The sequence below is a fragment of the Festucalex cinctus genome, chromosome 8 (assembly GCF_051991245.1).
Source record: "Festucalex cinctus isolate MCC-2025b chromosome 8, RoL_Fcin_1.0, whole genome shotgun sequence".
Taxonomy (NCBI): Eukaryota; Metazoa; Chordata; class Actinopteri; order Syngnathiformes; family Syngnathidae; genus Festucalex; species Festucalex cinctus.
Window position 1 is genome coordinate 9,596,447 of NC_135418.1, and position 25,078 is coordinate 9,621,524.

General features: G+C 37.5%; 2 protein-coding genes across 2 annotated transcripts in view; both read left to right on the forward strand.

Annotated features, from left to right (window-relative positions):
• The first annotated feature begins 469 nt into the window (after window positions 1-469).
• Window positions 470-19,897, forward strand: cldn19 (claudin 19). Its single transcript, XM_077529856.1, has 5 exons — window positions 470-1,213; window positions 5,297-5,461; window positions 8,876-8,960; window positions 12,869-13,015; window positions 16,959-19,897. Exons 1-5 carry the CDS (start codon window positions 991-993, stop codon window positions 16,993-16,995), a joined length of 657 nt encoding a protein of 218 aa, XP_077385982.1. The 5' UTR covers window positions 470-990; the 3' UTR covers window positions 16,996-19,897.
• A 2,763-nt stretch (window positions 19,898-22,660) lies between these two features.
• Window positions 22,661-25,078, forward strand: part of c8h1orf50 (chromosome 8 C1orf50 homolog) — an 8,517-nt gene continuing 6,099 nt past the window's right edge. Inside the window, exon 1 of the mRNA XM_077529582.1 lies at window positions 22,661-23,023. Within this exon, the coding sequence (XP_077385708.1) occupies window positions 22,975-23,023 (49 nt within the window). The 5' untranslated portion in view covers window positions 22,661-22,974. The remainder of the gene's footprint in view (window positions 23,024-25,078) is intronic.

A 25,078-nucleotide genomic window follows, 5' to 3' on the forward strand; every position in this document is an offset into this window, starting at 1 on the left:
TGTTAAAATAAATATCTATATTCCTTAATGTTATGGTGCAACAAATTGAAGTTGTCTGTTAAAATGTTTAATAAAGGATTGAGATTCAATTAAATGACTTTCGTTAAGTGGTTCGGATACGGAATTCTCCAATTGTATCTGATTGCAGATCGCAGAACGGAACACTACGCCCCCCAAGCACGGAACACTCCTCCCCCAGCGGAACACTCCGCCCCCGCAGGCTACGGGTAGTCTTAGAGGACAAAAGTAAGAACGCGACAAACGAAACTTTATTGCAAAAACCACACAAACGTACCACATACGAAACAGACTTCTCGAATACTGACTGGCTAAATTTGCCATTCCAATTTAGTTCCACCCCCACCCTTCTTTCTTCTCGAGTCTCTGCCCTCCCTGGAGGCGTCTCAGAGTAGACCAATCACAATCCAGACAATTAGCATATTGACTTTTTGTTTGTTTTTCCCTACTTCTTTCTGTCTGTCATCTTCTCCTCACTGAGAGACTTTAGCCTGGAGCGGAAGGAAAGAGCAGACAAGAGTAGTGAGTAGCAAAGAGAGAGAGAGAGAGAGAGAGAGAGAGAGAGAGAGAGAGAGAGAGAGAGAGAGAGAGAGAGAGAGAGAGAGAGAGAGAGAGAGAGACGTAAGCACAGAGAGAGAGAGTGTGTGAGCTGAGAAAGAGGCAAAGAACACCAATTCAGATAAGATACTTGATAAACATCACTGTAAACAACAAAAAAAGACTTTACTCGTATTTTACCAGATAGACTCAAGAATCTGACAACGAAGCTCAGAGAGGAGAGAAATTACCGCAACAGTTCAGATGTGATTCTACATCTGTGAGTCAAAACAAGTGACAGAAGACGTTCACAAAGTGCCAGATAGAAAAGAAAATAGCCAAACAGGATTGTCGACAAAACACAGTTTGAAGACCACAGGAGTGGTTGAAAAGAGATTTAATCGAGCAGAAGAAGGGAGACGGAGCGACAGAAGGATGGCAAACCTCGGTCTGCAGCTGTTAGGTTACTTCCTCGCCTTGGGTGGCTGGATTGGCATCATCGCAACCACAGCGTTGCCCCAGTGGAAGCAATCATCATATGTCGGTGATGCAATTATCACAGCTGTGGGTCTGTATGAGGGGCTGTGGATGAGTTGCGCCTCACAGAGCACAGGACAGGTCCAGTGCAAGATTTTTGACTCGATGCTTTCTCTTGACAGTAAGTATTACTATTAATACAGTACTGTATGTATGTATGTATGTATGTATGTATGTATGTATGTATGTATGTATTAGTGCTGTCAAAGTTAAAGCGTTAACTAATTATCGCATTAATCATGTATTAACGCATATTAATCACACTATTCATTTTGAGCACAGATGATCCTTTAGCTGATGGTGACGTTAAAGGCAGCACAGGTTGTGTTTCAGCAATAAACATAACTACATACATTAAAGCATTTAATAAATGTTTGTGTTAGCTATTCAGAATATTGGGGTCATTTTTTCTCCATTTTAAATTATGCAAGTAATTAAATGATTAGAAAAAGAGGAGGATGAACGTGTGCAGTGGATAAAAAAAATGTTGAAGACATCCTCATAACATTAAATGTTCAAAGAATTAAATACATAACAGGTGCAGTTCAAATTTGGCGGACAAAAAATGTTGATTAAAAAAAAAAAGCCTTTTTAATGAAGCGATTAATCGTGATTAATCAAAATTCCAATATGTAATAAATCTGATTTAAAAACAATCGTTTGATGGCTCTAATACATATAGATAGAGATATAGATATTAGGGGTGTGAATTGCCTAGTACGATTTGATTTGTATCATGATTGATTGGTCATGATTCGATTCAATACCGATTAATCCCGATACAAATTCAAAAGTCGATTGTTGCGATTTTTTTTTTTTACTCAAATTTAAAAAACACTAATCAATAAACTTGTACACAGTAAGATTCGTATGGAAATGTATTATTTATCTGAACTTCAACCTTATAACTGTGAGCCGCTGTATTTAACAGACAGTTTCATGTTTGAACAGCATTGAAATAAAATATTAAGGCTTAATGTTCCATTAATATAACATTTTTTCCATGCCTAAGCTGTAAGCTCTAACCATAATTAAGACGTTTTGATGAATATTTTTCCATCAAAAATGGATATTTAAAAATCGATTCAGCCACCTGCTGAATCAATTCGAGAATTGCGTGCTGTAATATCGAGATTAATTGCCGAACACCCCTAATATATATACATACAATATGGTGATATCGTGATATTAAAACTGCCACAATATCGTCATCGTCATGTTCCCGATATTTAAATGCAACAGTGTTAAAAAAAAAAAAAAGTCAGGTTGATTTCCATTTCTGTAGTTCTAGCACCGTCTGGTGGCTAGCTTTTTAGTGCAGTTAAATTTTCATTAGGAATGTTTTGGACCCTCTATTTTTAAAATCTACACTAATTGTCAGATGAAGGGGAACGTTATATGCCTGTGAAGCAAGTCAATATGTAGAGGAACTCAATGTGTGTGTGCATTAACTACATAATAATAATAATAAAACATAATAATAATAATAATAACAATAATAATAATAATAATAATAATAATAATAATAATAATAATAATAATAATAATAATACATAATAAGAATAATAACAACATAACATTGATGTTATGTTGGGTGGCATGGTGGAGTGGTTAGTATGGCCGCCTTCCAGTATTGAGGACGCATGTTCGAGTCCAGGCTTCGGCCTTCCTGGGTGGAGTTTGCATGTTCTCCCCGTGCCCGCATGGGTCTTCTCCGGGTATTCCGGTCTCCTCCCACATTCCAAAGACACGCATGGCAGGTTAATTGGGCGCTCCGAATTGCCCCTAGGTCTGATTGTGAGCATGGATGGTTGTTTGTCTCCCTGTGGACTGTGATTGGCTGGCAACCATTTCAGGGTGTACCCCGCTTACTGCCCGAAGCCATCTGGGATAGGCTCCAGCTACCCCCACGACCCTTGTGAGGAGTAAGGGGTCAAAAAGTGGATGGATGGATGATGTTATATACAAAAGCACAATATTGTGTGTTTTTTTTGTATGAGCTCTTTTTTTTTCTTTTTTTTTTACAATATCGCCGACCTCACCACAATATCATGATAATTATTGTATCGTGAACTTCATATCAATACTATCGTATCATGATGTTTGGATATCTTTGCATCCCATATATATACATATATATATATATATATATATATATATATATATATATATATATATATATATATATATATATATATATATATATATATATATATATATATATGTATGTATATATATATATATATATATATATATATATATATATGTATATACATGTTACTTTTTTTTTTAGATGCTTTATTGAACCAACTGTTTCAAATTTACAGTAAATAGCCTCATGAAAGAAGTTGTCAGTCTTAGTTCTTATTACTATTTCCACAGCAAAATGTGAACATGTATTTTTATTATACAGGGTGTTCCAAAATGGTTGACCCCATTCTAAATGCCCATATCTCGGAAACTACTTGATGGATCTTAATGAAACTAAATACACTTTATGTTGAAGGTCATAGGTTTTATTGGTTAAATGTACAAAGAAAAGTACAAATATTTGTTGGTTCTATGACAGATTTTCATAAATGTTCAATATGAGCGCCACCTGTGACTCTGTACACGTCGAGTCGGTATTGGAGCTTGTGCCAAAAAGGGCCCTTTTCTTGAAATTTTTTTGTGCCAAGTCCTAATTTGTTTTGTAGTTGGTGCCTTATTTGCAAGATTTGTGAAGAAGGCACGCTTGCACTGTCTTCGGTGACTGAGTCCGAGCATACTCTAGCACGCAAAATGCCTTTTCTTTTGAAGTGAACGGCATTTCTTAACCTGAAAAGATAGACATGCCAAACGTTACACACAAAAACTTGAAACGTTTCTACACAAGCTATGAAAGTTTGAGGTCATTCCAACGAAAATTGTCAAAATTATTGGCCTACGAAATGCGGTCAACCGTTTTGGAACACCCTGTACATTGATATGGTCTTTCAACTAACCGCAAAAAAAAAAAAAAAAAAAAAGATCCTGACACGAGGCATCCAACTAGATGGCGCAAGCAGCTGAGGTGGCTCGGACATTTAGTTTGGATAACCCGTTTTCATGTCTGAAAAAATTATAAAAGATAATAATAATGATTTTAATAAGAAGAATACAATCACAAATAACAAACTTCTAATTCAAATATGCAGTAGCTGTCTTGAAAAAAAAAAAAAAAAGCATACGGAATGTAAAGTTTTATTCCCTCACATTACATGTCTTGCAAAAACATTACTACCCCGAACCCAAACCCATGAGACCAGACCCCCACAAGTGAAAACTCCACCAGTCGCCAGGACTGAGAATGTTTTGTCTTTGTGAATGAATATGGGCTGTGTTTAGGAAAACACCAGTGATGATTCACTCACTCAAACTTCGGCACGCACGCGAACACGCGTACGCACACGCACGCCCAAGTTTGTTTTACTATCTTTGTGGGGCCCTCTCATTGACATAATTCATTTCCTAGCCCCTTCCCCGAACCCCAACCATCAAAAATGATTGCCTACCCCCATTCCTTGCCCTAACCTCAACCATAACCCAATTAAAACCTAAGTTGTAAAACCAAGTCTTGACCCTCAAAAAGAGTTCTAAACTTGTGGGGCCCAGCAAAATGGCCCCACAAGGACGGGTGAGCCCCACAACTCTGTGAAATCCTGAAAAATTGGTCCCACCATGTAACAAAATCAAGACCACACACACACGCACAAACAGCGAAGAACCTTTGAGCTGAAACGTGCACTGTTGTGAATGGAGCATATCATGACTCAGAACAGTGAATATACATAACAGTGAATATACTTGTTTGTTACTAATCTTCAGCAGACTGTGCTACACCACTCACATGCGTTTGTAAATTCACTTACAATACTTAATTTCTCATGAGCGCATGTGTGGGGGTGCGTGTGCATGTGTGTGTATAAATTGTGTGGAATTATGTTCCACCCACTGAGTTATGTGTGTGTAGGAATTTGTGTGAACGACATTCTTTTTTTTTTTTTTTTTTTTATGCACAACCGCCGCTATTTGCAATGCATTGGCTTTTGGACAGTGGTTTACTGTACTTGTGATCTGTTTTACATGTACATCCCTTGGATTAAATGTTGTTTGTATGATGTTTATAATTTGATGTGATGTTTAATCTTGTTTTCTTTTACATTCTGCTGCACCCTCTCTTTAGTTCACATCCAGACGTGTCGTGCTCTAATGGTGTTGTCAGTGCTGTTTGGCTTAATCGGCATCATCATCAGTGTGGTTGGCATGAAGTGCACGAAAGTGGGAGATAATAATCCAGCAGTCAAGACACGCATTGCAGTGAGTGGAGGAGCAGTCTTCCTTCTAGCAGGTATGATTGGTTATTTTTTAAATGAGGACATTTTCATACCTTTCATACAAATACATAATTTTATGGCATCCGAAGTCTATGGCAAATACAAAAGTGGTAATTTAGTTATACACAATAGTAAAATGTATTTAAAATGGGCTTGGAACGAAGTCTAGTTTGAATTTTGTATTTTATTATTATTATTTTTTGCATCAACTAATGTTGAATGTAGATTTAAATGAAAATGTTATTGGGCCTCCGGTGTGCCCCGTGGGGGTGTTTGGGTGTGGGTGGTGGTGTGGTAACTGGGGGGTGCTGGGGGTCGGGGTGCATCTGGGGGTTGGGGGCCTGGGGGTGGGGGACTGGTTTGTGGTGGCTGGCGGGGTGGATGGGGTGCGGGGGGGTCGTGGGGGCTGGGGGCCGGTGGGGCGCCGTGGAGGCCTGCCAGGCCTCGTTCTGCGGCGTTGGGCTTGGGGCGCGGGCCGGGTCAGGGGCGATCCGGGCGTCTGGGTTGGCTCTCCGGCCAGCTGGCTGCCCGGGGGTGTGTGGGGGGTTGTTGCCTTGGTGCTTCCACAGCTTGGGGGATTCTGGGGGGGGGGGGCTGTGCTCGCTTTTCTGGGCCGCGGTCGACGGTTCCCCTCTTTGGTGGCGGCCCTTATGCATGCCAGATCCATCACAAAAGCATCTACTGAAATTCAGAATTCGCCTCTCCCTCCCACTGCTTGTTGAATCAGTGGGTGCCGGTGTCTGTGGACCTCACTCTGCTTCATCTATCCTTCCCTCCTTCCTCTCTTTAGTTTTTCCTCTGGTCTCTTGAGATCTCCTTAATTTGTTGGAATTTAGAGGTTTCTGGAGTTGGCATAAGACTCCGGTTTTGTAACCATGTGGGTGACAGTGGCAGGAGGTGTTTAGTTGGTGCTGCATTTCACTTTGATTTATCTTTCTCTTCTTTGACCTTTCCTCTGGTCTCCTGACCTTCTGAACTTCACGGCTCTGGCGAGACTCTGAAGTATCCCGTTAAGGTGAAGGGTAATGGAATTTTTATTTGGTTTTAGGTGAATTAATGAGAACAAATTTACACGAATTCACACGGACGCACGCTCACATACGCGCACACTCACACGCACACATAGGCATGCACACAAATGCGCACATACGCACAAAAAAAAAAAAAAAAAAAAACATATGTGACCCTCCGGCAAAAGGGTCCACATGTCAGGAGGATCAATCTAGAGATATGGACGATATTAGACAGTTGGACTTTATTTGTCCATTTTGAGACTTCTCCACAAATCTCCTCCTTGAAGTCTAGTTTCATTTCCAAGCAGCACAAAAGTCAAAATTGTAATAGAAGTTTATGAAAATAAGCAATCATTAGATAGTATGCCTCGTAACTAGGGGGCGTGTTTTTAGCCTAGCCTGCTAGCTAGCGCCGCGTCTTGCACAACTTTAAAAAAAAAAAACAGAATTTCCAAGCCTCAAACGTAATTCACAAATTATTTATATAAATGTGAGGATAAGCGGATCTGCTAATGGATGGATGGATGACATAGCAACCAAAAAAAGATGAAATACACCATTCAGCACAAAAGTGAACAGAACAGTCATCTATACCTTGGAGCATAAGCTATTTTGTCAACGGTCCGGATACCGGCAAATTGTAATCCAAGCAAAGATATTCTCCAGGATCTCTCCAGGATCTTCTCCAGACTGATTGACAGGCTGTCACGCTCCTTCTTCAATCAGTCAAACCGAGTCGAGAATTAACAGTTGTGACATGCTCCAGTGCCTTGTATGTAATGTAGGCTAATGCAATAATGCATTGTAAATACTAACGTAATGTTTTGATCGCTCATCGATGTTGTCTATTTCATATGATGCCGGACACGCTTCTTCTTCGATGCGTCAAAAATGAACAGTCTGCCTGCATACCTCGCAAATATCACTACACATTTTCACTTATGCTCTTTTAAATGTAATGACATGACCATAAAATGTCAATAATAAAACCATTCTCAATCTTTTTATAACTGCTGTAAAGCATTAACCTTTTCTTTTCTATATATTTTATCTTGTGTTATTTTCACAAGTCTTGGGAGTTACTGGGCTAACCTGGGACCTCGGGATTGTATTTTGTGCCATGTCATGTGGAAATGTGTGTTAAGACAAAAACAAAAAAAAATCCTTGGATGTTTGCATCCTTGAATTTTGACAAAACAAAGTCTTTGAATCCTTGAAATATCAACTTTATATTTTAATACTTGAAAGGACAATGACAGAATAAAAACAATTTAAAAAAAATGAAATACGAATATCCATCCATCCATCCATCCATCCATCCATCCATCCATCCATCCATCCATCCATCCATCCATCCATCCATCCATCCATCCATCCATTTTCTCGACTGCTTATTCCTCACAAGGGTTGCTGGAGCCTGGGGGGTGCTGGAGCCCATCTCAGCTGACTCTGGGCAGTAGGCGGGGTACACCCTGGACTGGTCGCCAGCCAATCGCAGGGCATACAAAGACGAACAACCATCCAGACACACACACAAGTGAAATAAGAATAGAATAAACTAAAATAATAGCAACTGAAAAAAACAGTAAAAACAAATACTGACTGTTCCTGTGCGTTTTGGCCTCTTGGGGGCAGAGTGGTGCCATGCATCCATGGCATACACACTGAAAGTGAGTACAGAAGTTGCAATTGAATTCTATTAAAATAAGTGTTTTTTCACACATTGGGAAGAATTTGTGCCGTTGCATGGTGTTATCTCATCTGTGGGTGTGTTCCCACAAGATTTGTGTGTGGATATTCGTTATTTGAAGGAAAAACACTCCCGAAGTCAATGCTAACTTCCTGTTAGCATTTACTAACTTCCTGTTAGCGCTAGGCTAGCGATGTTTTAAAAAAAGAACTATGTTTTGTTTTTAAATATACAGTGGATGTAATCCTTAACGTGTATTTAGTTCTACTACTCCAACTGCAGGGTCATTAAACAGCGTAAGATGCTTATTAGGGACAACAGAATAACCAGAATAACATACGCTACACACTTGCTAGTTGCTAATACTACGCAAGCAAAATGGTCTTCGATAACGTTTTAAAGGGAAAATAATCAGGCATTTGGCCCAATTGGCCGATTGTTTTGGCCGATGATTGAAGGCCAATAATCGGCCGATTATAATCGGCCGGGCCCAGAATTGCATTTACTGTTTAAAACAGCCAATCACAGCGATTGCCACTAACATCAATTTGCATATAAAGCAAAATGACAGAAAAATCTCCTAACTCGCACAGAGACATGGCCACTCCAGCGTTTCTTGGGTCATCCAATAGAATTGAATTTGGATTGTATGAACGTATTATGAATTTTCAGAACCCTGATGAAATGGTAGGGTGAATCTTGCTTAATCCTTTCTTTTCTCACAGGTCTATGTACATTGGTTTCTGTTTCCTGGTATGCAACACAGGTGTCTTATCAGTTCTTCAACCCGAATACCCCAGCCAATGCCAGGTATGTTTAAAAAATAAATAAATTGCCTCCCCATGAACTTCAAAGTCCATCCATTGACAAGGGGTGCCAAAAATATGTTTGAGTGGCGTAATACAGATTTAAAAAGTAATGAATTTGTCCCAAAGTGAAAAAATATACTAAATATGTTCAGACCGAACCAAAAATATCCCAATGCCACGCTGGTCTCGCGCTTGTTTGTTCGCGGAGTTTTCGATGGAATTTATTCCGCTCCACGCCTCAACGGAGGAAGAGGAGGGATTTCCGCTTGGGTAGGTGGTGCTACCTTTATTGTAGCATTGCTAGCTTGCTTAATACTTCGACAATTAAACAAACATTCCAACAGACATCAATAATTATGTTGTATTATGATCAATAATTAAAATAACAATTGACTAGATCACAATCACTGCAGGCTATTCGAACAATTGTGAAAATAAACATCAACATGACCATCTGTCATATTTTCTTTCATTATTATGAGCTCTTAAAAAAAACTGTCTTGTACCTTGACTTATTCTCCTTATTTAGGCAATTTTATATATCTGACCCACCCCAAAAGTCGGCAGATCAATCTAGAGATATGGACCATATTAGACAGTTGGACATTTTTTGTCCATTTTGAGATTTCTCCACAAAGCCTCCTTGAAGTCTCTAGTTTCATTTCCAAGCAGCACAAAAGTCAAAATTGTAACAGAAGCGTATGAAAATAAGCAATTATTAGACAATATGCCTCATAAGGAAAAACAACCCGAATTTCCTAGCCTGAAAAGCAATTCACAAATGATTTATATAAATGTTGTGAGGATAAGCGGCTCTGTTAATGAATGGAAGGATGGACATAGCAACCAAAAATAGTTGAAACACACCAGCCAGCACGAAAGTGTGTCATGGTTTGGGTTGGGTTTTTGTTATGTTTTGTCTTTGTTGATCACTTCAGTTGTTTTCCTTGTTTGTCAATTTCTCGTTTTAGTGTGATCATGTTCACCTGTGCTTGTCATCCCACACCCTTGTCTTCAGCCAATCAGTTCCCTCACCCACGTGTGTCTTGTCCAGGTGTCCCTTGTTGTGTAATTAGTTTGTGTGTATTTAGTCACCCGTTTTCAGTTCAGTCCATTGTGGATTCCAGGTTTTGCAGTTTCTCCTGTCTTGCCTTGCTATTTGAGTTTGCTTCAATTTAGGACTTTTCTTTTTGTATTTTTCCTGTCCGCACCTTGTGCACCACCTTATTTTTTATATAAGTAATAAAACCCTTTTTTGTTTGGCTATTGCCTCAGCCTCCTCGCTCTGCCTCCCCTTACTTGGGTCCGCACGCCCCCCCCCCCAAACCCTGACAAAGTGAACAGAACAGTCATCCTACCTTGGAGCAGAAGCTGTTGTCATCGGTCCCGTTACTGGCGATTTGTCATACAAACAGACAGAGATACTCTCCAGGATTGTTTTCTTAATGAATCAATGTCTACCGACTACCGCACTTTTAATTCAAATTACTACATTCATACACTTGACTAAACCATGTCTGCTCTTTCACTCAGACCGAGTCGGGATTTTAAAGTTCTGACGCGCGCCAGTGCCTTGTATGCAATGTAGACGAATGTATACTAATGTATCGTAAATACTAATGTAATGTTTCCATCGCTTGTCAATTTTTCTATTTCATACGACACCGGACACGCCACTTCTTCGATGCGTCAAAAATGAACAGTCATCACACATTTTCACTTATGCTCTTTAATTTAATTTTTTTTTAATTCTTTATAACATTTCAGACTTTAACAGATGGATACAATTCACACGTCCATAGATATGCATGTCGTCATTCATATCTCCAGAAAAACAAATAAGTCCTATCTAAAAAGAAGAAAAAAAAAAAAGTACTACTAAAAACTTTATATAACCAATATAGTATCATGAACATCAGGGAGTGGTCATAATTTGTTTCCAAATTATCCTAATTCAAAATTAAATTGCACTTTTTTATTTTAATGTACCGTAACCATTTTTTCCCAACAATTCTCAAACCAACCATGGTTCTGATTTACAAATGCTGTCAATCCTTCCATTTTGTAAATGTCTGTTACTATATATTCCACCATGTTGAGGACAAGTACATGAACTATCCTGACTTTTATTTGTTAAATGTGAGATTACATGTAACAAATAAGGTGAAATATCTTGGGCACATCATCACAGCTGATTTGGCAGATGATGATATCTACAGACAATGCAGGGTATTGTATGCCCACGCTAATACGTTGCTGCGCAAGTTTGGTTCATGCTCTGATGATGTAGAGTTATTCCTGTTTAAATCATTTTGTACACCTCTGTATACAACTCACCTTTGGCATAGATATAAAAAAAAGCAAGTATGTATAGGCTTCAGGTGGCCTATAATGATGCCTGAGAGTGCTCTTGAGAAGGCCTCGTTGGACTAGTGCAACTGAGATGTTTGTCTCTGCGCGAGTGAACACTTTGCAAGCTATAGTAAGAACTTTAATGTATAGGTTTATTGGTAAACTAAATAAGTCTCAAAATGAAATTTTGGTGTCACTCACGAATATTGAATGGAGTGCTATTCGCTACCAGTCAAACATATGGAAACACTGGTATGCCTGTCTTTTTAATGTGCGACTGTATTTTTCTTAACCTTTTGTATGTTTGTTGTTTTGCTTGTTTTGTCTGTTTGTTTTTTAAGAGTGGACCCTGAGTCCGGAATAAAGAATTGAATTGAATTGAATTGAATTGAATTGAATTGAATTGAATTTTAGAGATATCCGGTGACAATCATTTTTTTTGTTATCGTTTTTTGCTTGCAATCAGTAAAGTACCTAGTAAATATTTATCTTTTCTACTCCAATCCTGAGATAGACATCCAAAATACACAGTCTTCATTCCAAATGGAAAGACACATTCAAAAATGTCTTGTAGTGCACATGAATTTCCTTCCAGTAGTGTCTAATGAGTGGGCAGTCCCATAGTATATGAAAATAATTTGCTCCATGGCCGATCACGACACGACACGGCATTGCGTGCGCGCGTGCACACACACACGCACACACAAAAAATAAACCTTCATCCTGAGTAAGGAGAACTACAAAAAGAAATATGCAGACTGACTGAAATTGTGTTTACAAAAAGCATTAGATACGACAATGTTTTTGTTTTTGTTTTTTTCCTATGGTTGATGAAGATTTTTAATCTCCTTATGTATGTATGCAGGTATAGCAGGGGTGTCAAACTCATATTAGCATAGGGGCCGCATGGAGGACAATATATTACTAAGTGGGCCGAATCGGTAAAATAATGGTATATAATTTAAAAACAATTGCCGTCAATTTTACGCAGATTTTTGCAATTTTTGGGCTCAACTGTAATCTATTGTTTCAAAAAATAACACAAATGCAAATGAAATGCGGCAACACTTTGCCTGTATAAGTTCCAGACGTGTTAAATCTACCTGTTTTGCATATATATAGTTCCCAGAATGCATTGTGTGGCGCGGTTAATGAAGGAATAGGACCAGTAATTGAATTTGTGCCGTATTTAACACGTTTATGTTGGTCTATGATTAAAAAAACAAAAATTATTATTATTTTTTTTTTTAAACAAACCATAACTTTAAGTTGTGTGTAAAATAATGAATTCCAGAGCAATTTCATGTCCACGGCGTATTACGCATATGAAGTTTGCATAAGAAATTACAAATGTATATATTTAATTGTGGCTGGCTGATTAATTGGTCCAACATAACAATTTTTTTTTTTTAACTTTACAAAATCGTCTCGCGGGACGGATTAAACCCCTTTGTGGGCCTGATCCAGCCCATGGGCCTTATGTTTGACACCCCTGATGTATAGGTTATATTTTGTTTTGTTTTTTCAAGTGTTTGTCTGTCTCTCTTTCCTGTGCAGGTACGAGTTTGGCTCAGCCCTCTTTGTGGGTTGGGCAGCAGCTAGTCTGACTGTACTCGGAGGCTCCTTGCTGTGTTGTTCCTGCTCCAAAGAGGACATGCAGGGGCAGCAGTATTACCGCCAATCACAGCCTTCCACAGCCAGGGAGTATGTGTAAAACCCCAACCCACTCCCTTAGTCATCAAAACAAAGAGTTTACCAGGGAACATTAGAAACAGCAATTGACTTCTTTTTTTTCAGATTATGCTTCTCATAGCAAAATACCATGCATGCACATACAAACTCTGTGATTCCAGTCTCATAGTCACACTGAATAATCCCTATCCATCACTAAAATGTAACAATAATAGAAATAATCTTTAAGAATTTCATGTGAGAAGTACATGAAATGACGTGTGCTGCCACAATTTGGAAGTGAACCAATGATTGAAAATGGGTATCACAACCCACGTCAGGCCAGTTTCAGTTGTGTTTATCAAAATCAAAACAGAAGTATGACTTGCCTTGGATTTAATACACTGATGGACCTTTAACAAAATAGATTGAATTGAAATATCAAAACTGCTTAATCCTAAATATTTCTTTCAATGTTTTCACCGAAAAATGAATCCATAGATGAATAAGCCTTCTTGTGACAGATACTATGCAACTGTGAAAAAGAAAATATGTAGAGGGTCAACTCTGTGCTGTGTATACTGTCCACATGCTTGCGTGACATCTTGACTAGGGATGTAACCATATCTAAACATCACGATACGATATTATCACGATATGAAGGTCCGATACGATAATTATCACGATATTGTGGGGAGGTTGGCGATATTTAAAAAAGGTCACAATATTGTAAAAAAAAAGGACATACTAAAAAAAAGCACAATATTGTGCTTTTGTACATAACAGCAGTGTTGTGTTATTATTATTATGTTTGATCATTATTATGTTATTATTATGTTATGTTGTTAATGTACACACACATTGAGTACCTCCACATATTGAATTGGTTCACAGGCATATTACGTTCCCCTTAATCTGATGATTAGCAAGGATTTTAAACAGAAGGGCCAAAACATCCCTAATGAAAATTAAATTGCACAAAAAAAAACTAGCCACCAGAGGGTGCTAGAACACCACAAATGCAAATCAACCTGACTTTTTTTTTTTTTTTAACAGATGTGTTGCATTTAAATATTGTGAACATGACGACGACGATATAGTGGCAGTTTTAATATCATGATATCACGATATTGCGCTTATCGTTACATCCCTAATCATGATTCATGACCATTCAAAATAATATGACTGTAAGTTAACTGACAGTCAGACCATGCAGGGAAATGTGATTCTGTAATAGCAGTGGAGTCTCATTTCATCTCCAGTGGATGTAGCTGTTAGAAATATTATAAATTGTGATTTTTGAAAATTGTCATTGCCTAATATTTTGTACACTGAGCATTGAGCCAGACCCGAATCAGATTTCCGTCAGTCATATGGATGACACAAAGATACTCAGTTATACTGACATATTTAAAGCCTCTAGCTAATCTGACATCCAAAAAGACAATTTCTAGTGGGCAGTCATATTTCTCGGCACTGAAGCTTGGTGAACAAGGGTGAACGGAGAGGTACACACTGAATTGCTCACACCTTGAGACAAATATTCATATTTACTTGTACACTATGTATCATTTGAAATTCTGTACTTATATTGACATCTATTATTTTGGACTGTGGGATGAAACTGGAATACCCAGAGACCTTCTTACTGCATCACAGTTGAAAAAAAAATGATAGCAAGGAGATCAGCACATCCATATGTTTCAGTTCATCAGTTTACTGACATTTCTATAGGCAGGTTCAAAATAATAAAGAGATTAACATTGGTAACATTGTGCAAGCTACAAACATTTTGAATGCTTTTGGAAACTGTGAGCCAAAAATGTACATTGCACGTTAGTGTGAGTGATGTTCCTTGCATATCACAATTCTGTAAAAGACTGTATGAATATATATATATATATATATATATATATATATATATTAGGGGTGTCAGGCAATTAAATTTTTTAATCATAATGATTAATCGCATGACTTCCATAGTTAACTCATTCCCAAGTTTTCATACTCTTGTTAACATAAAAGTGGGGGCAACAATGTTGAACTAATAGAAATATGGCTGCATATTTTAGTCCTTAATACAGTAATTTCATAATAATTCATAAAATGAATTAAAATGAAAAAGATGTACTGTAAAAAAGACGAGTGCTCTATCTAATCTTTAAAATTTGTGTGTTCTGTACATTTTTAAAATTGTAAAATATAACTTGAATGCAGTCTCCACAAATACGTGCATATTATTATTATTTTTTTAAATTCTAGATTTTGACATGGACCTGTCTGCTATGTTGCATTTGGAATTCCCCCAGTACAGGCTTTCCAAATAAGTAAGTTAAAATTAATCGCGTGTTAAAAAAAAATAGTGGCGTTAAAAGAACTTTAAATTAACTCAAAATTAATGCACAAATTTTGACACCCCTAATATATGTATATATGTATGTATATATATATATATATATATATATATATATATATATATATATATATATATATATATATATATATATATATATATATATATATATATATATATATATATATATATATTAGGGGTGTGAATTGCCTCGTACCTGACGATTCGATTCGTATCACGATTCACAGGTCACGATTCGATTCGATACCGATTAATCCCGATACGAATTTATAAGTCGATTGTTGCGATTTTTTTTCATTCAAATTTAGAAAATACTAATCAGTAAGCTTGTAGAGTGTAAGATTTATATGAAAATGTATTATTTATTTATCTGAAATTTCAGTCTTATAGAGGTTGTAATCTGTTTCATGTTTAAACAGCATTAAAATAAAATATTAAGGCTTAATGTTCCGTTCATATAACATTCTTCCATGCTTAAGGTGTGAATCCTAAAAAAAAAAAAAAAAAAAAAAAAAAAAAAAAAAAAAAAAAAAATCGATTTTGCCTATTATTGAATCGATTCGAGAATCGCGCGATGTAGTATCGCGATATATCGCCGAATCGATTTTTTTTTAACACCCCTAATATATATATATATATATATATAGCAGGTTAATTGGGTGCTCCGAATTGTCCCTAGGTGTGCGTGTGAGTGTGGATGGTTGTTCGTGTCTGTGTGCCCTGCGATTGGCTGGCAACCAGTCCAGGGTGTCCCCCGCCTACTGCCCAGAGCTAGCTGAGATAGGCGCCAGCAGCCCCCGCGACCCTTGTGAGGAATAAGCGGTCAAGAAAATGGATGGATGGATGGATATATATATATATATATATATATATATATATATATATATATATATATATATATATATATATATATATATATATATATATATATATATATATGTATAGTGCGTGTGTTTGTGTTCTTTTGGCCTACAGTATATATATATTACATAATAATAGTCTTTGTTACTTTAGCTGAAATTATCACTTTAAATTTATATTCCTCAAGAATTCAGAAGACTTCTTCCAATTCAGCATTCAAAGCAGTAACTATTAAATGAAAGAGGTGTGTGTCAAATCCAGGTACAAAAAATAAAAACCCTGCTACCCTGCTAGCTTTAGTCACATGTGCTTCTACTCAATTCGTCGGTAAACAAGCTCCCCAGGAGCACGTTCTACTCAACGGGGATTTTGTTTACCTGCTGGTTGAGTAGAAGCACAAGTGGCTCGAGCCAAACTGTGGAAGGGTTTTTACGTTCCTTGGCTTGGATTTGACACCTCTGCTAAATGCAGATGATAAATGGCAATATTAAAGGTCAAGTAAGTCCAGTTGTCAGTCTACCTGTTTCAAATGTTTCAACAATTCAGGGATAATTTGTTTCTCCCAAGAATCAGAACATATTTTAGAACATAGCTGACAATATATCAAGCATATAGATTTTCCAATTCAGCTTTACTTACTATGTACATTCCTGTTGATGGCAGGCAGTTTTATATACCCTGGCCTGTATACCCTTCTGTCTTTTAATACTATTCTTCTCCTACTTCTTCTCTCTAATTCAGGGCAGAGTTGTTGAGTGAAACTAGTTTCCCTGACTGATCAGCTTTTTATCAAGGATTTTCCGACTGTCCAACCACTTTTTCTTCCTTTTTCTGTTGCCTTTGACTAACATTTCTGGCAGAATATTTATGGATTTAAGACTTTATTCAACTGGTCCTGGACCAGTTCTCCAGCTTTTGAATTTTGATATCATTAACATTAACCAGATCTACTTCATTGACAATTTATTCTGGTCTTTTTAATTTTATCAAACACATTTCACTATGTGATATTCTTGTTAAACACTGCTCTGATAATTGAACTGTGATTTGATATGGTGATTTATGATTTGCCTTTTACTGAATATGAAATCTACTGTTGTGTTTATTTCAGTTTATTTTGATGATATTTATATTTTTAATACACAATGTTTCCCCTTTGGACTGCAGATTAAAATTTTATTTTACTCCACCCAAAAGGGAACAGTACAGTGGAACGGCCTAAGGTTGAACACAAATCCATTCCAGGATGCAAGGTGGCCTTTACTTTTCCCTTTGAAAATAATGGAAATAGTAATAAACAGGGTCAAATTGGGGTCAGACAAAATTTCATTCTACAGCCACGTTCTATGGATACAACATTCTGACTCCCAGAGAAGTGTAACAGCACTTTTTAGGTATTCATTAACTTTAATTGTGGGAATGCATTCCCACATATGTTATTGTGATTTTTTTATTCTCCACACGTTTTTGCCGCGTAACAACTCCCACATGATAATTCCAATTAATTATTCAAATTTCAGCTAGCTTAAAAAATTCACGCTTTCCGGGGTATTTATCGTCTGATTCCACATTACTTACAGTATTTGCACAATTTAACATTTAAAATCAACTTTTTTCCCCATTCATTTTCAATGGGACAGTCCCACTTCCGTACATATAACTTATCATCATTACCAGGTGTCTTACACTGTTCGGTGGCACAGTTGGTAAAGTGCATTGTCCACAGTAACCAGGAGGTCAAGGTTTCATAATTTATCTCTCCATTTACTTCATAAGCATTCCACATGCATTCAAATCTTAGCATTCAGTTTTCAGCATTCCCACGCAATTTCTCCAGAAATTGCACTTAGTCCAGTTACTTTTACTTTTCTGTCTGCAGCCAGGTCAGCGTTGCGAAACAGAATCCTAATTTGCCTTAATTAAATAAATTACTGACAAATGAGAAGCATGGTAGGAAGGTATTGTAAGAATGTTTGATTCACAGAGGCGCTTGATTAATTTCGTTGACGAAAACTAAACAAAAATATATTTAACAGAATGAAAATTGGACTAAAACCCCTCATTAATAACTGGGACTAAATCATTATGCATTTTCGTTGACTACTGAAGACAAGACAAAAATAAGACTTCACGTAATAAAAAGTGGACTAAAATCTATGGAAATTTTAGTTCATGAACAAAGACAAGACGAAAATTATATGAGTTTGTAAAACCAACCAGTTCAACATGCACTTATGCATGGGACAGACAGGAGGTGGATTCACAGTAAAAAGATTTAAAAAAAAAACAAAAACAAAAAAAAGAGCAAATTATAGTTAACGTAACATTAATCCAACAGCTATAATGTTGCAACAGTAATATTACGCTAATTTATTGCTGGCTAACTTACTACCTCATAGCATGGAGCCATAGTAGCCACTTGTTGATATACAGTAATTGTGTGAGTTGGTTTTCATCAAAAAGATGTGGGGAGGTTGGCGATATTTAAAAAAGGTCACAACATTGTAAAAAAAAAAAAAAAAAAAAAAAAAAAAAAAGGGCGCATACTAAAAAAAAAGCACAATATTGTGCTTTTGTACATAACAGCAGCGGTGTGTTATTATTATGTTTTATCATGATTCTGTTATTATTATTATGTTATGTTGTTAATGTACACACACATTGTGTTCCTCCACATATTGAATTGGTTCACAGGCATATTACGTTCCCCTTCATCTGACGATTAGCATGGATTTTAAACATAGAAGGGCCAAAACATCCCTAATGAAAATTAAATTGCACTAAAAAAAATAATTAAAAAAAATAGCCGCCAGAGGGTGCTAGAACTGCACAAATGCAAATCAACCTGACTTTTTTAACAGATGTGTTGCATTTAAATATTGTGAACATGACGACGACGATATTGTGGCAGTTTTAATATCACGATATTGCGCTTATCGTTACATCCCTAATACCTGGTGATATAAATTAGTTCCACTTTGATGTCACAATCTGACAAAATTATGAACGGCTTGCTCATAGACACATTTTTGGAAATGGTTAGCTTATAAAAACATTTATGCTACTTTGTTGTATAATTTCACTTTTGATGGGCAGGCGGGCACTCCAAATACATAACTATTTGTGCACAAGCAATTAAAAAGTATTTTTTTTTTCTTATAATATGTCCCCTTTCAGGGGCATATGATTCCGAAAATCTTGATCATATTCCAAATTGAAGACACGGGAGCTATTCTATCGCAGCGGTTTCACTGTACTTGCAAGAGTCTACTTCCACTGTGTAGACAACAAGATATCACTGAGAAGTAAAAATATTGTTGAAAAAAAAATCTGAATCTTTTTTTTTTTTTTTGAAGAAGAAGAATTCAAAGTTTATTAGTTGTGATTAAAATAGGTTTCATTGCTTTGAGGAAGGTGTTTTATGGCATAAAATAATGACACATTTCTGGGTTTGCCCTGGACCCGTTGATTGGCATTTCATTGGACATACATTGTACATGTGAAATTAAGCAACTCGACCAGTCATAATGCCCAATCATACGTTTTTAGATCTCAAGAATATTGGACCATGCCTCTGTTTAGTGTTTGTTTGCTTGTCCCCAGATGGAATGGAATGTTCATGTATTCATGTTTTTATTTTGTTTCGATGTGTTAACATACAATAAATGACAGAATAACAATTGTGGAGTTGAGATGATCACTAGTCGTGCCTCACTGCCTCGTACCAGTTTGGTGAAAGAAAAAAATGGTATCACCTATTAGTGGTATACTCATGTTTCTTTCAGAATAAAGCATACCTGGGTACATGAATCTTTTATTCTCACATGTATTCCTTCTTGTTCAAGATAAGATGACCTTTATTAGTTCGACAATGGGCATATTTGCATTGTTTCACCAGCAATACTGGATAATAAACATTGATCTGTGCACACATAGTGATTTCATTATAAATAGGTATAAAAAAACATTTAGAATTTCTAGAAGACATAGACGAGAGAGGGGAAAAATGTATAAAAAGAAGCAAATTGCATGAATTAAAAAACTCAAACCATTGCATGTGCATGAAATATCCAGTGTTTCGGCTGTATCCTCTGACCCCATCAGACATGATGTCACGCAGCATCCACATGTAAAAATCTGTTGCTGAAGGAGCTTTACAGTGCTGTTAATGTGTCGTGGAGTGGATGGATGGATGGATGGATGGATGGATGGATGGATGGATGGATGGTCAGACAGACAGACAGACAGATAGACAGACAGATAGATAGATAGATAGATAGATAGATAGATAGATAGATAGATAGATAGATAGATAGATAGATAGATAGATAGATAGATAGATGGACTGTATTTTAAAGTCAAATCATACAGTGGCCCAAATACAACAAAATACAACATTATTCAAATTAAAATAACCAAGGAATGTCAGAAACAGAGGATTAGTTCTTAAATTTGAAGTCATGTGTCAAATTAGGAAACCCAGATATCGATATGTGCTGGGGGCTGTACCTGTAGGTGTCAGTAATGCCTAAGGCATGGTGTTCCATGCGAACAGCTAGGTTTAGTGAGAACACTGAGTCAATAAACCCTGAAATGTGGGGAAACTGCACCTTCCGTTTCAGAAAGGGAGGTAGCTGGAAAGAGGAAAATACCTAACTCTAGCCTGTCTCATAAAAAGAGGTAAGTTACCGTAGTAACATGGTCCAGGAACCTAACTTGGTCGGAAGCAGGTTTGTTTTTTTTTACAATGAACCTCGAGTTTTTCCACTCTACCTGCCTCCTTTCTACGGATCCCCAGATATGACATTGAAGGGGGAAAAAAACTAGTTCGTTCTTCGTTACAACGTGCGCACTAAGTAGTTCATTCGCACGAAAAGACACTACTCACAGCTGTGTCTTCATAAATGTACTATTGCCCAAAGTGACACAGCAAAGAACATCTGTGTCATATTTGATTCAACTCTCTTTTCAAATGCATATCAATTTGTTACTAGGGTATTTTTTTTTCACCTTTTTTTCACCTTCTTTTTTCAAAATCACTAAGAGCCATCCCATTTCAGCCGCTAGCGATACAGAGGCCATAATTCATGCATTTTGTTACATCTTACCGTGACTATTCTAATGTGCTGATCTCTGGACTTCCCTTGTCTAGGATTATAAAGGTTTGTTGTGAAGCCCTTTCAGACAATTGTTGCTTGTGATGGATAAAGGAAGAAAATTGTCCGCAATTTTGCCAGGCTGGAGGGCGTCCTGTTTGACCTCAGCTAGGACAATTGTCAATTGTCCCCCTTACTGTTATTGTTTCTATGCTATATGCTCTGTAAAGCATCTGTGAGTGTTATGAAAGTGTTTTTGAAAAGTAATTACTGTAATGTTTACGGTCTAACTGTCATAAAATGTATGAGACTCACGATCAGTTGAAAGTATGTTTATTGTGCGCTGGTTTACAAGATTCGGGGCAGACTATCACCTTGCAGTTGCTGCCATGGAGATAACTGCCCCGTCCTTCTGGGCTGGGTTTGGATGAGGACCCCCTTCCTGCATGATGACGTCTTCTTGCAGTGCTTCAACATCTTCAATCTACTTTTGCACTATCCATCCATTTTCTTAAAACTGCTTAGTCTTCACAAGGGTCGTTGTACTTTTGTACTTTCTAGTTAATATTCTTTAGTATCACAAACTATGTAAATTGTTGCCCATTCGTCATCCATTGCAGCCTGGTCATCCTGGAAAGGGGATTACCACATCTGCGGCCCAGGGGATGTCATACAGTATTTGTCAACCGTGGGCATTGTTATGAGGTTCTTAAGTATTACGTTATAATAAATGTTTTGACTTTACGGTAGAAGGCCATTACCTTTGATTAATATTTATATCAATAGTCCACGAGACAGACATGCACACACATGCATGTTACAAATAAATTCGTAGTTACCTAATAACCTGAGGCTGAGTTCAGAACTATTGGTGAGGAAATGTCACATCTCAGGCAATAATTGCATCATTTCATTATCATTATTATAGTAATTATTTTCTGCAGTACGCACGACCCTCCGCAACTCATAGCGCAGTGTCGCCTCTAGGAGACATTGGCAAGAAAATATTAAGATGTCATTTGAATAACAAAATGTATGGGCTGAGATTGCAAAAACGTAAATAAACCCAAGTATAAAAGCAGGATACTTTAAGATTGAATAAATAAAGAAATAGATTGAAATAATAAATTAGATAAAATAAATATAAAAGAATGGAGGTAAAATAGCACATAAATGCCAAAAATAAAACATATTTATACAAATTAATTTACTGGGATGGGACGAAATATTGTCAGTTGACTTGCTAATATGTTCCTATAATCATTACGACTGTTTTTGTGATGTATTGTTATATGTGAACAGCTAAATAAGTTAACCAAACCAACGTGAACACATTTGACACTGCTCGTTTGCTGTACTGACGTCATCGGCAAGCGCCTCGCAGCCAGGTGCGAAGGCCCCCGAATAGATCTGGCAGGCCGAACACATCTTCTACTGACGCCGGTCGTCAATGCTGACAAGGCTGCTACAACGCACGTACAAGCTCCAAATAGGGAAGTCAGTGGCCGGGGTCAACTCAGATAAGGAAGGAACGCAACGAACTCTGCTCCACTGTCAAAACAAGCTGATTACTTACTTAACTGGGCCTGACAAAATTCTACCAAATACTTGTGGAGAGGACATTTAACTAAAGGCCGACGTATAAAAAAACAAAAAAAACAATGGATGGAACTGTCAGCCTCCCAAGCCAGCTCGACAAAACAACCAAAGGTAAATAAACTTTTTATAATCTTTTTTTTTTTTTTTTCCAAACAAACAAATACCAATAGAAAATTACATTTGTGATGAATATGAAATGGACCAAATTTGGACATGGGTGGTTTACACTTTCCACCCAACAGTAACGATTACCGGTACACAACACGAGGTTATCACATATTTGATAACAGGTTATTTTTCGGCCAGCTGGCGTCCTGGGAACTTGTAACATAGACCGCGGCTGCAGAAACTGTTACGTCATCGAACGTTTCACTTTTCAGCGAAATGGAGAACCGCACGATACACGTCACCACACTTTGTTATGTTTTAATAAAACATACAAAATAAACGTGGGTCGCTGTAGCCCCCCCCCACCCACCAGTTTCTGCATGCTCAACTCTCAACAACAACAACAAAGCTAGCTAATTGTCTACTCTCTCAATGTAATCTTAGTAGAGGCAGCCCCCTAGTGGTGTAGCTGTACTTATCTAAATGATCTCTAATCACCACATCCCCTTTCCTTTATGTAAAGTAACATCATAACAATAACAAGTAAACACATACTATATTACTTACTAGCAGTGACATGCATAAACAGTGTTTTGATTATTTATTTCAAAACATATAAAGGTCCAGTCTATCAGGTGGTTTGGCAGTGTGTTTAGATCTTCTGAGCACAGGTGATTGCATGCTTTGCTCAACACTGTCCTTTTCAGGTGAGACTGGTACAGGTGTTGTTATGAGATGATGCTCACACTGTCCATCTTGTAATCCAATGGTCTCCTGTGTACACACACAATAGACTTCTTCGGTTTCTTCTTAGTATCTGTCCATCTTCTGTTTTCACATGGTATGACCTTGGGTTCACTTGTTCCAGAACAGTTGCTTTCTTCATCCAGACGTTCGCATTTTCCACTCTGACTGTATCATTGGGTTTCAGTGATTTTAAACTTTTTGAGGACTTGTCAAAGTTGACCTTTTGTCTCTCCTGCAACTCTCTCATTTTGGCTTTCACCTGTTTGTGTTTATTAGTAGTTGCCTTCCCACAGTTATCCACAGGTAAAGTTTTTTTTTTCTCTCCCCCTACGCTACTGACATTGACCATTCTCCAGTTTCAACAAGCTCTCCTTCCTTTACCACCTCTGCCCTGTCTGTCATATCTGGTTGTCTTACGTCTTTGATAGTTCTTGGGGGTACATTTTTATTGCTTTTTTTGTGTACGTGTGTAGCGTGTGTGTGTGTGTCTCTTGGGCACAACCAACAGCACTCGCTAAGCCTCAAATATTTCCATTATCATATCCTTCCTGCTTATAAACCCATTTCCTTAATTCAGAAAAGGCCCTACATATACGTTTTCATACATGTCACAGCTGCACAAAAGGCTAAAAAAAAAAAGAAAAAGAAAAAACAGGTGGTAAGCAAGACAGGTCCGTACAACAGTGGCAACGCCATTTTAGCCTTTCCCCTCATCATTCATTATTGTCGTCGTGCAGTCGGGGTATGCCAAACGTGAAACAAATAATAATAATGATAAAGACAATCGCTTACCTCTAAGGGACGGCGGTCGCCGGCAAGGGCAGTATTGTCATCTAGAAGCAGGCATGCATGCCCCCCAACAAAATGTTTACTCCATATGAAGGTGAAAGGCTTCACTTCGCTGGCGTTAAACTGCTTTTTGGACGTCTGCACAAGTTGATCCCCGTTCACATTCACGACTGAATTTTTGGCTTCCAGAAACGAACAAAGAATACATCCTTCATATGTGGACCATTGTGGTGTCTGGAGTGCTTTCTGCAAGTTCTATAACAGCTGTGTTTACTCGGCATGTTGTTTTTCCGGAGATAAACGAGAACAAAACATTAACTATTTGAATGGCTCGTCAATGAGTGAGCTTCTTTCTTGACCTCCTTCCGGGTTTAAGCTGCTGAAGTCATGTGGCCTTGCGGTCAAAAAATAGCATTCGTGCGGTTCTCCATTGCCGTGTATATGGTCAATTCGGAGTACTGGCCTTCCATAGTGAATGCGTACACAATGATGTTAAAGCATTTGATGTAACATCATTCTGGT